The following is a 16116-nucleotide window of genomic DNA, read 5'->3' on the forward strand; positions in this document are numbered from 1 at the left end:
GCAGGTAAGGAGAAAGGTTCCCCATGGGTTGGCTTAGTGGGCCCTGAGAGTATGGACAGAGTGATCCAATTGGAGTCAGGAAGGCGAAGAACTGGAGCATGCCCCTGCTGTTGTGGGCCTGGGTCCTTGTTCTGTCGCCTCAAACAGGGAAGTACATCAGGATAGTGATTGTTCTCCCCTGGCTTTAGGCTGGTAGGGGGTCATGTTGGACCTGGCTTTTTGACAGGGACATCCCCAAACTTTTTGCCTCCTTCCTCCTATTTTTTCTGACCTGTTGTTGTTGGCTTTTGACCACTGGGCACTTTACCACTGCTAACCAGTGCTAAAGTGCATATGCTCTCTGGGTAAATTGTACTACTGATTGGTTTATCCATGATTGACTATTTAATTTACTTGTAAGTCCCTGGTAGAGTGCACTACATGTGCCTAGGGCAGGTAGATTAAATGCTACTAGTGGGCCTGCAGCACTGGTTGTGCCACCCACCTCAGTAGCCCCTTAACCCTGTCTCAGGCCTGCCATTGCAAGGCCTGTGTGTGCAGTTTCACTGCCACTTCGACTTGGCATTTAAAAGTACTTGCCAAGCCTAGAACTCCCCTTTTACTACATATAAGTCATCCCTAATGGGTGCCCTAGGTAACCCCTAGAGCAGGGTGCGGTGTAGGTAAAAGGCAGGACATGTACCTGTGTAGTTATATGTCCTGGTAGTGTGAAACTCCTAAATTCGTTTTTACACTACTGTGAGGCCTGCTCCTTTCATAGGCTAACATTGGGGCTGCCCTCATACACTGTTGAAGTGGCAGCTGCTGATCTGAAAGGAGCAGGAAGGTCATATTTAGTATGGCCAGAATGGTAATACAAAATCCTGCTGACTGGTGAAGTCGGATTTAATATTACTATTCTAGAAATGCCACTTTTAGAAAGTGAGCATTTCTTTGCACTAAAATCTTGTTGTGCCCTTCAATCCACGTCTGGCTAGGTTTAGTTGACAGCTCCTTGTGCATTCACTCAGACACACCCCAAACACAGGGTACTCAGCCTCACTTGCATACATCTGCATTTTGAATGGGTCTTCCTGGGCTGGGAGGGTGGAGGGCCTGCCCTCACACAAAGGACTGCCACACCCCCTACTGGGACTCTGGCAGACAGGATTGAGCTGAAAGGGAACTTGGTGCATTTCTTAGAGACTCTTTGAAGTCACCCCCACTTCAAAGGCACAACTTAGTATAAAACAGGGCCTCTGCCCTACCTCATCAGACACTTGCTGGAGAAGAAACCTGAACCAGAAACTACATCCTGCCAAGAAGAACTGCCTGGCTGCTCAAAGGACTCACCTGTCTGCTTTCTACAAAGGACTGCTGTCTTGCTGTTGCCCTGCTGCCTTGCTGAACTCTTGTCTGGCTGTGAAAGTGTTCTCCAAGGGCTTGGATAGAGCTTGCCTCCTGTTCCTTGAAGTCTCAGGACCAAAAAGACTTCTTCCTTTCACTTGGACGCTCCGTGCGCCGAAAATTTCGACGCACAGCTTGTTTCGCGGCGAGAAAAACGCCGCACACCGACGCTGATCGACGCGACGCCCTCGGGACGATCGAGACTTCGACGCACAACCTCGCAAGGACAAAGCCGCCCGACTTTCCAGGAGAAATCGACGCGACGCCTACCGTGAGTGCGAAACTTTGACGCACGGCCTCGCAAGGACAACGCCGCCCGATTTCCAAGGAGAAATCGACGCGACGCCTGCCGTGAGACCAAAATTTCGACGCACGGCCTCGCAAGGACAACGCCGCCCGACTTCCAAGGAGAAATCGACGCGACGCCTACCGTGAGATCGAAACTTCGACGCGCAGCCCCGCAGAACGACGCACAGCCGGAAAATAAGCAGGAGAATCCACGCACAGACCCGGGACATCTGGTAATCCCCGCGATCCACAAAAAGAGACTGTCTGCGCGCCGGAAAACGACGCCCGACTTCCCCGCGTGGAAAAGAACGACGCAAGTCTGTGTGTGCTGAGAGGAAACCGACGCACACACCCCTTTTTCCACGCATCTCTTCTCCTGTGGCCCTCTGAGGAGAGTTCCCACCAGAAACCAGGTACTCTGTGCTTGAAAGACACTTTATTGCTTTTTAAAGACTTAAAGACACTTAATATCACTTTTCAGTGATATCTTTACAAATTCGTATTGCAACTTTGATCGTTTTGACCTACAATTACCCAGATAAATATTCTATATTTTTCTAAACACTGTGGTGTATTTTTGTGGTGTTATACTATGGTGTTGTATGATTTATTGCACAAATGCTTTACACATTGCCTTCTAAGTTAAGCCTGACTGCTCGTGCCAAGCTACCGGAGGGTGAGCACAGGCTGATTTTGGATTGTGTGTGACTTACCCTGACTAGAGTGAGGGTTCTTGCTTGGACAGAGGGCAACCTGACTGCCAACCAAAAACCCCATTTCTAACAAGGAGGAATAAGCTATTTTAGGTAATCAGCGCAGTATTGTAAAGGGAAATCACTTTTTATGGTATAAACTGAGACAGAAACTCAATGTTCCACTACAGTGAACAACTGCGCATTCGCAAGTTTCCACAGCAGTGATTTTATGGCTGTTATTAAATGAAAAGTGTACCTGTCACTGATATGCCCACAGTTTTTACTTATTTAGGGCTGCATATGTTCTATTTCACCTCAGAAATTTGCTTTCCTTCCTAGGTCTTGGCGGTGGATTCGGTTATGTTGTTGGAGGAATCAACTGGGATGGAACCAACTTTGGAAGAGCAGTGGGAGGCCAGCTGCGCGTAATTTACGTCTTCACCTCAATCACTTTAATTGTAACCACTGCCCTCACTCTGAGTAGTATTCCAGAAAAACCTCAGCTTTGCTCATACATCAAGAAAAAGGTCATGAAGAGCCCAAGTCTTCCTTTACCCCCCTCACCGCCGGTCTTCTTTGATGAGACTGAGAATCAGAACCTTGACCCTCATAAGTCAACTCGGTTGTATGCAAGTTTTACAAGCCCTATCTCCCCACTTAGTCCATTAACTCCAAAATATGGCAGCTTAATGAGCCGGGACAACTCTTTAACTGGAATTAATGAGTTTGCCTCCTCATTTGGTACCTCAAACATTGACAGTGTTCTTATAGACTGCTTTACAGGAAGGCAAGAAGTCTCAGGGAGCTTGCCCAGGCAGGCAGGGAGCCTACCAAGGCTGCCGGATAGTTTGTATTGCCATGAAAATGGATCTCTGATGGCTGGGGAGCATTCTGCAATCACAGGATTAGAAGGGGATAGTTTAAGACCTGGATCTCTGGATACTTCAAAGCAAAGATCCTCAGGGATCCTAAAAAGGCCACAGACCTTGGCCATTCCTGATGTTGTATCGGCAAACTGCCCAGACAGCAGCAGGAGGAGGAACGTGACCTTCAGCAAAGAGGTAAGCAAAAAACAGCACTATAAATATAATGATTGTTAATAACTAAAAAATTTAACATTATCATTAGAGTCAGTATTAGTTTTAGTTTTAATGTTTCTGTCTTTACCCATATATGGTGTTTGGTATAAAAATTAAAAAGAACAAAAAAAAAGTTTTAATTGCAATGCAAGACATCCTACCTGGTGGTGGTGATGTTGACTTTGTTTCATAGCACTTGAGTACCCTAGCTTAAACAATAGAAACATCATACATGAGATTCGACAGACTGGCTTCCCGATTCAATAGAATTAATTTGAGGATGTTTTTCCTAAATTATTTGTCCTAGTTGAAGTTGTGCTCATTAGAATTCATCTGAATTGCAATGTAAAACGAATAGGTCATGGACATCCAACAGTGGTCCAGGAATGCTTGATCTGTGCCAGATTTTAAAGATATCCAAAGGAGATAAATGTACATACGCTGCGTCTAAATAGGTATAATTTAAATAGCCATTGTTTATCCTGAAAATCTACAAAATATTTTAGCCTACATTAGCCAACGAATGACACCCCTGACTTGGGTAGTCCAAATTTTGTCTATGTAGAATGTGCCTGGGAGCAGCATGTCAATTTATATTGATTTTCGACAATGAAAAGGGGTATATTGTTTAATCTTTTGCATATAATGAATTTAGAATAACTATTAAATATTGAGCGTACCTGGGCTCTACTGAATTTAGCGGAAATAAATCCATTTCCCTACGATTCAGTGTCCACATCATTAAAATCACTATCATAAGCAAACGTTATATGAATGGGCTTGGAAAAGAGGACCAAAATGATATTTTGGAGTATTTCCAGTCAAATCCTTAGACACATTTTCACGGAGGATAGAACAGCTTGAAGTATTTCTGCCAACATGGGTACTGTTTCATAAATTCACAAAGAATGCAAGATGTCAGCGCTGTTAACACATCCCTTTCACCAGCAGGGCATTCAAAATTAGACATATTCCATTTTCTGAGAACAGATCAAATTACATAAGGTGGGAAATAGTACAGATTGCAGTGACAAAGTCAGAACTTCAAGAAAGTTTGTGGTAAAGGCCACCAAGGCTTGGCTATAAGCTCCAATGATAATCCCATATTACTGGCCCATTTCCTTAAATAGGTATTCCAGACTCTTATCACATCTTGCCTGAATGACTACAACTCTCTCTCTACATTGGTCTTGTCATGCCTCCAGTGCATACAAAATGCCACTGCTTACCTTGTACTTGGCTCTAACATATTCACTCAGATCTCATCATCTTCATTCTGTCTATTAGCAGCCTCACAACTTAAGTGAAGTAAGTTCAAAGATCTGTGCCTGTGACAGAAAGTACAGATCTGTATATCATCCACATACATGACCACTCATTTTTACCATGTATTTCCATCAAGGTTTCTTCACTCCAATTCTTCTAAGTTTTCAGCTATACCTGGGATCTGCAGATCTACATTGGTGGACGTCTTCTCAAGCATCACCATCAAACTCTTGAATGTACTTCTAGCTATTTTTGTAGTTATCCCATGTAATATGACTTTCCACAACTCCTCAACAGCGGAGTTGGTAGACCATTAAGTATTGAAAAAAGGTCCTGACAGAGGCTTGGTCCTGTAGCTAACCTCACTGCATCTAGCTAAAGGCTATGTGTAGTGGAGGTTGACTGCCTACAGTGAGTTAGATGGAGGGCCTGGAGACCAGGATAGGCCTTGTGACAGCCACGCACACAGCAGCTATGCAAACCATAGCTCGCACACCAAATGCAACGCTTATGATCTTGCAATATATAAAACAGCAAGTGTAGGAAAGTCCTCCTTTTTGCCCTGGTCACCCCCAAACGTTTTGGAAAGGTACTGGTGGTTACTGACTCTTGGCTGTGCCCTGGGTACTGCTTACCAGTCCCAGGGCCAGTGCTCTGTGTAAAGTGGATATGCAAATTAGGCTAATTATAATTTGTGAAATTAACCTACCTATAAGTCCCTAGTATATGGTAGGGCATGGAGGTTTAGGGACCCCAGCATAGGTAGTGACCCCATAGGTGCAATACTGAGGTGCCCAGTGTCATTTTAAAGGCAGGCCTGCCTTGCTGGCTGCTTTTAAATCAAAGTTACATGCAAATTCGACTTTGGAATTAAAATTTGTTCCAAAGTCTTAAACTACCTTATTTATACATATAAGTCACCCCTAAGGTGGGCCCTATGTGCCCATGGGGCTGGGTGCCATGTAATTATAAGCAGGGACCTTATAAAAATAGTTTTATATGCCCTGGTGAGGTAAACCAGCCAAATTTGTTTTCCCTCATTGTAGTGAATGGCCTCCGTTGGCTAGAATAGGGAGACTTTATTTTCATTTTAAAAATCCTCTTAAGTAACAGATACCACAAGTTTGGTATCAAATTAATTGTTATAATAAATCCCATAACTTCCAGTTGTTGGATTTAATATAACTTGTTCAGGTAAAGAGTTTTAAACTGTACCTGAAAAGTTGCCAACTTCAGCCCTGCAGTGTTTTTGCTGCTTTGCTCTGATTGGCCAGCCTCTGGCAGCCTGGCCAGGCTGTCCTTGATGAGGTGTGAAGTGGCCTGGCTCAATACAAAGAGATGTGCCTGGGGGAGATGTCCTCTCCTCCCCAGGCACATCTCTTTGTATTGAGCCAGGCCACTTCACACCTCAGCAGATGGAGAAGCTGGAAGGGGGAGGGCTGCCAAGCTGGTCTTCAAAGGCAGGGAAGGACATTTGGAGCAACCCAGCAACACCCTCACATCCTGCAAACCCAGACAATTAGGTGCCCCCTCGATTAGATTAGGAGAGGGCGGAGAGGAGTGTGTTTAGGATTTTTAGCCACACCAGTGGGTGGGCTCAGCCAGATGGCACCTCCAATAATCACTTTCAGCCATGATGGATGTTTGAGGAATGTTGCTCCCTGGGATTGATTTTTGCCAAACTTCCCAGGAACTGGTCATCACAGGGGGAAGGACCCTGCCCCTGACTGGAGAAACAGGACCCCACTGTATTTCACCCAGGACCAAGGATAAAACTGGCAGACCTGCACCCACACCTCAGTTCCCTACCAGGTCCCTAACAGGAAGAACTACAGAAGAAGAAGGACTGCCCTGCTAGACCCCTGGCCTGCACCTGGACTCTGCACTCTGGAGGACTGCACCAGCTGCACACTTGGGCTTCACCACAAGAAAGACTTTGCCGGGCTTCAACTGGTTCAAGGAGGGACTCCCTGTTTGCTACATGTGAAAACTTGCTAACCAGAGTCCCCTGCACCAACTCCTCAAGAAACCAACCAGCTGACCACTGTCCAGGGGCCAAAAAGGAGTTTACGCCAGGTGCATTCTGGAAGTTGTAGTCCGCACCCTCAAGGACCATCTCAGAACTTCTGGAACCTTGGGGTGAACTGTGGACCTCAAGAGAACCTTAAAAGAACATCTGGAAAAATATCCAGAAGTTTGGAGAACTTTGGAGAACGTTTGGAAAAAAGCTCCAAAGAGGGACCGACCCGCTGCGGCAACTCTAGCCGGCTTGCCTCAACCGCGACCCGGCCTGACTTGCAGGTTCATACCGGTGAAGAAAATCTCCAAAAAAGTGACTACGTCCGAAGGTAGGAAGTTGATCGAGACCTCCCAGGCAGTGTATCCGGAGAGGGCTCCAAGGACGTCGGATCAAGATTCAGGTTTGCCCCGGTTGAAGGATTTTCACCTCGAAAAAATGACTAAGTCCGAAGGTAAAAATCTCCCCCGAGGGCTCCCGCCACCCGTATCCGAGGAAGAGTTTTAGGAGGTCGGATTGGACTGGCAGGTTCATCCAGCTGAAGAAAATCTCCAGAAAAACGACTAAGTCCTAAGGTAAATTTTTGACCGAGGCCTCCCATGGGATGTAGCCGAACCGGGCTCCATCGTGGTCAGCCTTAAACTTTGACTTTGCCCCGGTCGAGGTGCGACCAGATGACCAGATTGGCGCATTTTGTTTCTATGCGCTAGAAAGCATTAATTCTTTAAAAATTGATAACACTGGTTCCCCTTATCAGACTTTATTTGTTCTGATGTCATTTTAAAGCTAAAATTATTTCCTATTTTTATAAATTAATTTTGGATTTTTAAACTGTGCTGTTTTTAATTACTGTTTTGTGATATTTGAATGCTTTACGCTTTGTCTCCTAAGTTAAGCCTTGTCGCTCGTTGCCAAGCTACCAAGGGTTGAGCTAGGTTTAATTTACTGAGACCTAACTGGACCTAAGTGGAGCTTAGTGGCCTATTGCTAAGTGTAGGTACTTATCTGCCCTTACCAATAAACCATTTTCCAACAGCAACTAAGAGTGAAATCTAATTAAACACCAACACATAACTAAACCAGTTAATAGTACTATATTCATAGTCATCCCTGTCAAAATGGTATAGTAATGTGATATGTAATCTCATTTGTAAGATGATTTACAACATTTTTTATTGCATCTGTTTCATTAAGATTTGCCTTCTGAGCATTGCATTTGGTGTCTGAATTATGGTTTGCAAGCTTGTTGTGTGAATTATGGATAGTGCCCCTAACCATAACTTGCTTTTTTGTTATTAATTTGCAACCATAATTGCACTTTAACTGTGATTTTTTGTCGGTGAATTTCTGAGGTTTTTAAAACATAAATTGTAATGCTGTAACCAAAGATAAACATAGCTTCACCTAACATAATTATAGTTAGGTCTGTTTTTCCATAGACAGGGTATTTTTTGGTTTGCTGACTTTGGTCCCATTTGACAAATATTCACAAAACTTCCAAATAAAAAGATCTCCCACCTCAGCTCCTTCCTGGAATGTTTCAGTATGATCTCTCAAGTGGGGGCTGAGAAAAAAGGTGTGTCCCTAAACATATAATCCCCATGTATTTTACATAGACTTCTTTAGACAAAGCTACAGCAAAAACTAATTAACTTAATTAACCTTATTCAGCAGCAAGCTAGATCTTGGTCTGCAGAGTGTGCTTTTTGTGATTTGGTATAAATCTGTAGTTTTTGAGAATGGTGAGAATTTAAAAATGAAGGCTTGTGATTGGTCAAGAGGCCAGTTTTTCCCATGAACCTTCACACTCTTGCTCAGCGAGAGGCTCCCGCAAGTCTCGCAAGTATTCAGATTGGCTGGCTGTTGGAATGTTAGAAATGAAATGGCAGACATTAACGTTTATTGTGAAACTTCGTGGTATTGTGGAAATTATGTCAAAACGCTATATAAAAGGGAAGCAGAAAGGCATGCTGTCCCCCTAGTTTTAGAGAGGAGGCGTCTAAGGAATAACTAATGTGATAAAAATAAATGTATAGTGGGTGTGGCCAACCATCATGGCTGCACAGACATGATCCATACAAGCTCCACTACGCTTTTTAAAAAAAATCAAGGTAACCGGTGACTCTTGGCAATCCATTGCCCTATGACTGTCACAGAAGTTGTGAGGAGGGGGTGGATCAAGAAGGAGACGGGTTCCCCCCGTCCAATGTCACCGCAGGATGATTGAGATGGCACTGACTGCCTGAGAGCTGAAGAGTGCGGCAGGGCCCGAATGAGGTATGAAGTCCTGCTGTGTGTAATTCTAAAACTGCGCCCTGCATCCTATGCGATCCAGAACAGCCAGGGATAGTGTGAGCCTAGACTTCCCCCAATGATGCCTTCCCCCAATGGCTCTCCACTCCCGCTGCACAACTGTTCTGCCATACTGGGCCCAGAGTGCAGACGATTCAGAGCACTCCTGCCATGTTACCTAAATGCAATGAGGCGACAGAACACTGAAGTTGGAGGGCAGTGGGTCCCTTGATGAGCCTCTCCCCATCGTATGTACAAAGCACCCAACTTCTGTCACAATAAGTGCCAAGCTACTCACTGTTCGATCCCGTACCGTCAACTGCCTCTGGCATTGCGGGGTGGGCATGGAGCCAAGACAGGAGCGGCGGTCTAGCTTGGTGAGCAGTAGCATGTCCTCCGTTCCCCACCCAGCCTGACCCTACCTCTTGCGATGCCCAGTGAGCAGATGGATGGGCACCAGGGCAATCTGCTTGGAGTCTACTGCAGGCCTTCGAGACTGATGACCGGGACTGTACTCACTCAAAATGGCACCAGCACCATTCTGACCTCCTGCAGCATGACGCTGCTGTTTCCCATAGAGGGGATGTGGACCAGAGGATGGGCACATTGCTCAATTTTTTTTTAGAATTGCTCTGGTGTATGAAAATGGCCACCCTGCATTATCCTCTTCACTAGAGATCCCCTGCTCCACCATCAGGTATCTCCTTCTCCCCTCTCCGCCTTACACCTACTGAGTTGTTGAGTGCCCTCTAGTCATGGACCATTGGTGGCTCAATGCCCCTACTCAAGTTTTTGGACCAGTATCTAGTGGAATACAGGCACATACCCGGGGGTCTTGATGCCTGGAGAACTTGAAGAGAACAAGCGACCAGCTGGCCTTTGACCCCCTCACTGTAGCATTGCGACCCCCTAAATATTATTAGCAGCTTCTAGATTAAATACGGAGGTGATCATTCAACAGCCCCCTGTCAGACCTGTCTGCTCCATAAATCTTACAGAAGACACAGTGGCAAATTGCTAACCTCCTAGCTACCCTCTGAGGCAAGCATTGTAACTGGTGGAGCCTGGACTTCAGGATTGACCTACCGCGGACCATCTGAATAGCCCTAATGGTGTTGCTTCACCATCCCTGTATACCCTTTGGAAGCCGCTCTCTACATGTCTCCCAAAAAACATAGACAAATAGAGTCTCTAGTTACTGTCAGCCAACAGATTCACAGAACTCTCGGCCATCTCCCCATAAAGATGAAAGCATGGCCTTGACTAAGAAAGACCTCCTGTCCTCCCTTTGGGATTTCAAAATGGAACTACATGAAAAACTTAAACTTACCTGACAGCTTCTTTAGAGGCCCTCCAATGCGAGCTTATCTTCAAATTCACTCAGGCTGCGAGGCTTAGAAGAAGGAGCAGAGGGACCAGACTTAGGCACTGATTTATACTTTTTGGTGCAAAACTGCACTAACGCAGTTTTGCACCAAAAAGTTTAGCACCGGCTTGCACCATTTCTGTGCACTAGCCGGGCACCATATTTATGGAATGGTGCAAGTCGGTGCAAAGGGTAGGCTAGTGTAAAAAAAAATGACGTTAGTCGGTGGGGCTGGCGGTATGGAAGAATTGGGTTTTGCACCACAAAATGACATTAGCCAGGTCAGAGTAAAACATTTTTTTACGTTAGGCAGGTTAGAGTAAAAAAATGAATCTAACCTGCCTAGAGTACTTTTCTGACACAAAACCATCTATACCCATGACTCCTGTCTTATAAAAGACAGGAGTCATGCCCCCCACCCCAATGGCCAGCACAGGGGGCCAGGGTCCCCTGGGCTTGGCCATTGCACTCTGTGCCATGTATGAAGGCCCATTTCCGGGCCCCCTATGGCACATAAAAAAACAAAATAAAATACTTACCTGTACTTACCTGGGATGGGGGTCCCCCATCCTCCGATGTCCCTCTGGTGTGGGTGAGGGTGTCCCTGGGCCTAGGGAGGGCACCTATGGGCTTATTTCATGGGTTTCCACCATGGAAATAGGCCCACAGGTGCCCTAATGCCTGCCGTGACCCAGGTGTTAAAAAATGGGGCAAAGCAAGCTTTGCACCATTTTTTTACCCCTCCTCCCTCCCGTGCACCATTTTTCCACGGGAGTATAAATATGGCGTTAAGGCCATAGAGTCATTTTTTGCACAGGAACGCCTACCTTGCATCTCATTAAGGCAAGGTAGGTTTCCACGTCCCAAAAATGACTTTAACTCCATATATTTGGCGCTAGACGAGTCTAGCGCCAAAGTATAAATATGGAGTTAGTTTTGCACCAAATTAGAGTTAAAAGAAATGATGCTAATTCAGTGCAAACAGAGTATAAATATGCCATTTAGAGGCTTTTATGGTGGGTCTTGTTTCAGAATTATTGGGGACAGGGGGCCCCTAGGTCAAGCTGGACCATGTCCAAAGAGTAGACCCACTAATTCACTGTGAGGGAAATTGTCACAGGGATGTCAGAGCGAAAATAATTTTTTTCAAAACTAAGGAGGCCATCTTTCAGGCACCAAGGAAATTATACAAGTTGACCTTCCAGGGAGTGTATTATTTTGTTTTCTGGAACATATCCCCAGCGACATTGGTTCGGACACAACAATTTCGACCAATCACCTACAAACTTAATCAGGAGAACAATAAATATAGATGGACATACCCATTTGGTTTGGCTTTCTCCTACCAGAACAAAACACACCACTACACAGAATTTTCAGAGGCAGCGGCCCTGCTCAGGGTGAAGATATCTGATTTGGAGCGCTCAGCTGAACAGGTGGGGGAACAGTCCAAAAGCTCCAAGACTGGTACAGATCATAGACACTGTCTCCCGCAGCACAAATCCCAGCCGTAGGGGAAGCATGTTGCACTTGGCTGGAGCAATCATCCTTTACACACCCCTGAATGGATGATTGATATACTGAGAGATTCTCAAACTCTGTACCTGTATGAATCTATCACTCCTTACTGTCCATTAGCATGGTAAGGCCCAACACGGGGGAAGCTTTCTATTGTTTCATACAGTTGTGGTCCTTTACTGTAGAACATTTACAATGCTAAGGCGCTTTAAGAGTTCAACCACTGTTCTCCATTTGGGTAGTATTACTTGTTACATTGATCATTAGCTAGTTTAATATAAATGCTTTAAGTTGCTCATGACTTACATGCAACATTTTTACAGTTCTCTCAAATGTTTACCAATTGTTGGGAAACATGGTTCTCATTTAGATTTGTTTTGTTCTTCATTTGTTGTTCCATGAGGGACATGCAGGGGGAGTGGGAAGCTGAGGCAAGAGGGAAGGGAGGCTCTGATGGGCTGTGACCCTGCTGTGTTGATGAAAACAGGGAGGTAATATTCAGTCAAGAAACCCACCTTCTATACCAATGGTGTTGGTCACATTAACCTGAAATAGCGGTCTCAATTCCCCAGCCAAAAGACAGAAATTATGGAAATACCTTCTGGATAGGTGTTATGACATTGTGGTGTTGCAAGAAACTCATCTTAAACACAGCGATGAAAAAAGACTCCGCCAGAAGGCCTATCCAGTTGTTTATTGGTCCTCAGTGCCCACCAAACATAACAGGGTAGCCCTTCTATTACATTCCTCTCTCAATTTCCACTCTTTAAGCAGTAAAACAGGTAAGGGGGGGCCAAATATTGATGGTGAAAGAGACAATCTTGGGTAGGTTGTGCATCATCACCTCGATTTACACCCCCAATTCTGTGCAAGCCCCTTTCTTCTACTCATTTCTCACACTCTTATGGGTGACTTTAACCTTACCTGGGATCCACAATTAGATTGGGCACACTCACAATGCATTAGCACAGGCAACTTTACCAAAGCTCTCCAATACTTTCTTAAGTCTTTAGGCTTGGATTACACTTTTTTACCCACTCTTAACATACCCCATTTTAGCAGTAGACTTCCATCCTATTGACCCATCCGACCATGCGCCAGTGGAATTGACCCTTAATTGGTGTGCTCCCACACTCAAATTGCAACACTGTTCCATCCCAGGGTCTCTTACCAGGGACCTCTTATTTACAGATGAAATATGCAAAACTAATTTTTCACACTAAATAAGCTCCTGGACACTAACCTCTCTAATAGGTGGGATGCTTTTAAAGCAGTAATCAGAGGGAAATGTAATGCTCTTTTGTCAGTGACAACCAAACAAAAACAAATGATAGGCTGGCTCTTGAAATGGAACTTCAGTCTGCAGAAAGAGCTCTTAGAGATACACCCACCCTCACACTGCAGAGGAAAGTAACAGCCCTGAGAGGGAAGCTTAATGCTATATATACCAATAGAGCTGAATTCACTCTTCTACACCTCAAACACAGGACATACGATAAGGGGAATAAAGTGAGCCCCTATCTAGCACGCCAACTCAGAATAAAACATGAGATTGATTTTATTATCCATATTCAAAAAGACTCAGGGGATTTAGCCAAGCCTGATTGTGATAAAGCCAGGCCTTTCAAGATTTTTTCACAAAACCCTACATACCTCTGGCCCACGCTGTGTAGCATCTCAACAGAAGTTCTTAGAGGAAGTAGATCTGCCCCCAAGTGTCAGTGGAACAGAATGAGGAACTAAGCAGCCAAATCAAGAAGGAGGAGGTTTGGTTGGCTATCACTACTCTTATGACAAATAAATCTCCAGACCCCAATGGGTTTAAAGCACAATTCTACAAAACTCTTAGCACTGAACTCATACCACATCTTACCCTTCTATTCAATCATGTATCTGCCAATAAAATGGTTGCCCCTTCGATGAGTGAAGCACTTATTTCAGTTATCCTTAAACCGTGGAAGGATCCCCAGTTTCGTACCTCTTACAGGCGTACAGCCTTGCCTAATTTAGATGTAAAATTCTACTTAAAGATTCTTGCCACTAGATTAGAAGGTATGTTGCCCAATCTAATCCATTCAGACCAAAACGTCTTAATCTGAGGGACACATGATAACTTGAGAAGAATAATCCCCCTTGTCGAAAAAGCTACCAAGAAACAGATTTCGGCTATCCTTTTAGCATAGGATGAGGAAATAGCCCTTGACCTGGTGGATTGGTCCTTTCTCTTGAACACTATCCGTAAATTTGGCTTTCATGAACAATTCATCGCAAAGGTCAAAATGAATTACGCAAATCCTCTCTCAAAAGTCATGGTTAATGGAGTAGACTCGGACTTCGTCCATCTCGGTCGAGGTACTCGACAAGGGTGCAAACTTTCCCAACTCTTATTTTTGCTTAGTATATAGGCCCATATTTATACTTTTTGACGCTAAACTGCGCTAACGCAGTTTAGCGTCAAAAAGTTTTGCGCCGTCTAACGCCATTCTGAAGCGCCATGCGGGCGCCGTATTTATGGAATGGCGTTAGACGGCGCAAGCAGACCGGCGCTGCCTGGTTTGCGTGGGAAAAAACCACGTAGACCAGACAGCGCCGGCGTAGGGGGAAAATGGCGCATGGGCGTCTTAAAATGGGGCAAGTCAGGTTACGTCGAAAAAATCGTCTTAACCCGACTTGCGCCATTTATTTTCGACGCCCATCCCCCATCAACATGACTCCTATCATTGTAAAGATAGGAGTCATGCCCCCTTGCCCAATGGCCATGCCCAGGGGACTTCTGTCCCCTGGGCATGGTCATTGGGCATAGTGGCATGTAGGGGGGCACAAATCAGGCCCCCCTATGCCACAAAAAATTATTAAAATAAAAAAAAAAAAAACTTACCTGAACTTACCTGGGGTGGGTCCCTCCAGCCTTGGGTGTCCTCCTGGGGTGGCCAAGGGTGGCAGGGGGGGTCCCTGGGGGCAGGGGAGGGCACTCTGGGCTCATTTTGAGCCCACTTGTCCCTTAACGCCATGCCTGACCCAGGCGTTAAAAAGCGGCGCAAATGCGCCGTTTTTAGCCACGCCCACTCCCGGGCGTCACTTTTGCCCGGGAGTATAAATACCACGTAAAGGCCTGGGAGTCATTTTTTAGACGGGAACGCCTCCCTTGCATATCATTAACGCAAGGAAGGGGTTCACGCTAAAAAATGACGCACATTCCGGGAACTTTGGCGCTATTCGCCTCTAACGCCATAGTATAAATATGGCGTTAGTTTGCGTTAGTTTTGCGTCGAAATTGCGTCAAAAAAAACGACGCAATTTCGGCGCAAACGGAGTATAAATATGCCCCATAATCCCTAGTCTCTAAAATCAGAGCTGTACCCGCAAATCACAGAATTCCCTTTGGTTCAATAGACCAAAAAATTTCAGTTTTTACACATGATTTGTTGTTCTCTTTTACCTTCCCTCCACTTCCCTAGATGCTTTACAGCATGAATTAGCCCACTATGAAGAGGTGGTGTGGTACCGTATAAATCTCCACAAGTCCTCCCTCCTAAATATGACCCTCTCCACACACGAAATGGAGATGCTAGCGCCCATCACTCCCTTTCAGTGGGCAAAAAAATACATCACTTATTTAGGAATTAATATTACACCCAAGCTTGCTGATGCTTAGCAAGCTAATTTCTCCCCAATGCTCCATCAGTTTAAACTATATTTAAAGCATGAGGCCCCCATGTACCTGTTGTGGCTAGGATGCATTAATGCAGTTAAAATACAGTTCTGCCGTATGTCTTGTGCTTCTTTCAAGGTCTTCCAAATGATTTTCCCGGGACTTTTTCACAGCGCTCTGCTTTCCAGTGATATGTTTCATTTGGCACAGCCGCAGCGCCAGGTCATTCGACCGTTCTGGACAGAAATATTAGTACAAATTAAAACTATGCAACTATGCTGGACTATTCTCTTCCAGCCACATCCAGCTTTGGGCTACCAAGAATGCGAGATGATACCGTAAATAGCAAATCTGAAGTGATCGCTCCATTATGTAGCTTTGCCTGGGAGCTGCTGAGACAGCCCTGGCAGCTGCCTGGAACAAATCCTCTGCACCTTCACTCATAATGGCACGTGCGGCTCTGGCAAGCACTTACAATGGAGCAGCACTCAAAGGAAAAATTATTTATTTAGCGGCATCACCAAAAAGAGATAGGAGAGGTAAACAGTGCAAGCATT

At 45.1% G+C, this 16116-nt stretch overlaps 1 protein-coding gene across 2 annotated transcripts in view; it reads left to right on the forward strand.

The window, feature by feature from the left end:
- Positions 1 to 16116, forward strand: part of SLC45A1 (solute carrier family 45 member 1) — a 190045-nt gene that overhangs the window by 128686 nt on the left and 45243 nt on the right. For both annotated transcript variants that reach the window (XM_069240738.1, XM_069240737.1), the window contains one exon: positions 2709 to 3430. In XM_069240738.1, coding sequence (XP_069096839.1) covers positions 2709 to 3430 — 722 coding nt within the window. The remainder of the gene's footprint in view (positions 1 to 2708; positions 3431 to 16116) is intronic.

This window comes from Pleurodeles waltl, chromosome 6 (genome assembly GCF_031143425.1).
Source record: "Pleurodeles waltl isolate 20211129_DDA chromosome 6, aPleWal1.hap1.20221129, whole genome shotgun sequence".
NCBI classification, from domain to species: Eukaryota; Metazoa; Chordata; class Amphibia; order Caudata; family Salamandridae; genus Pleurodeles; species Pleurodeles waltl.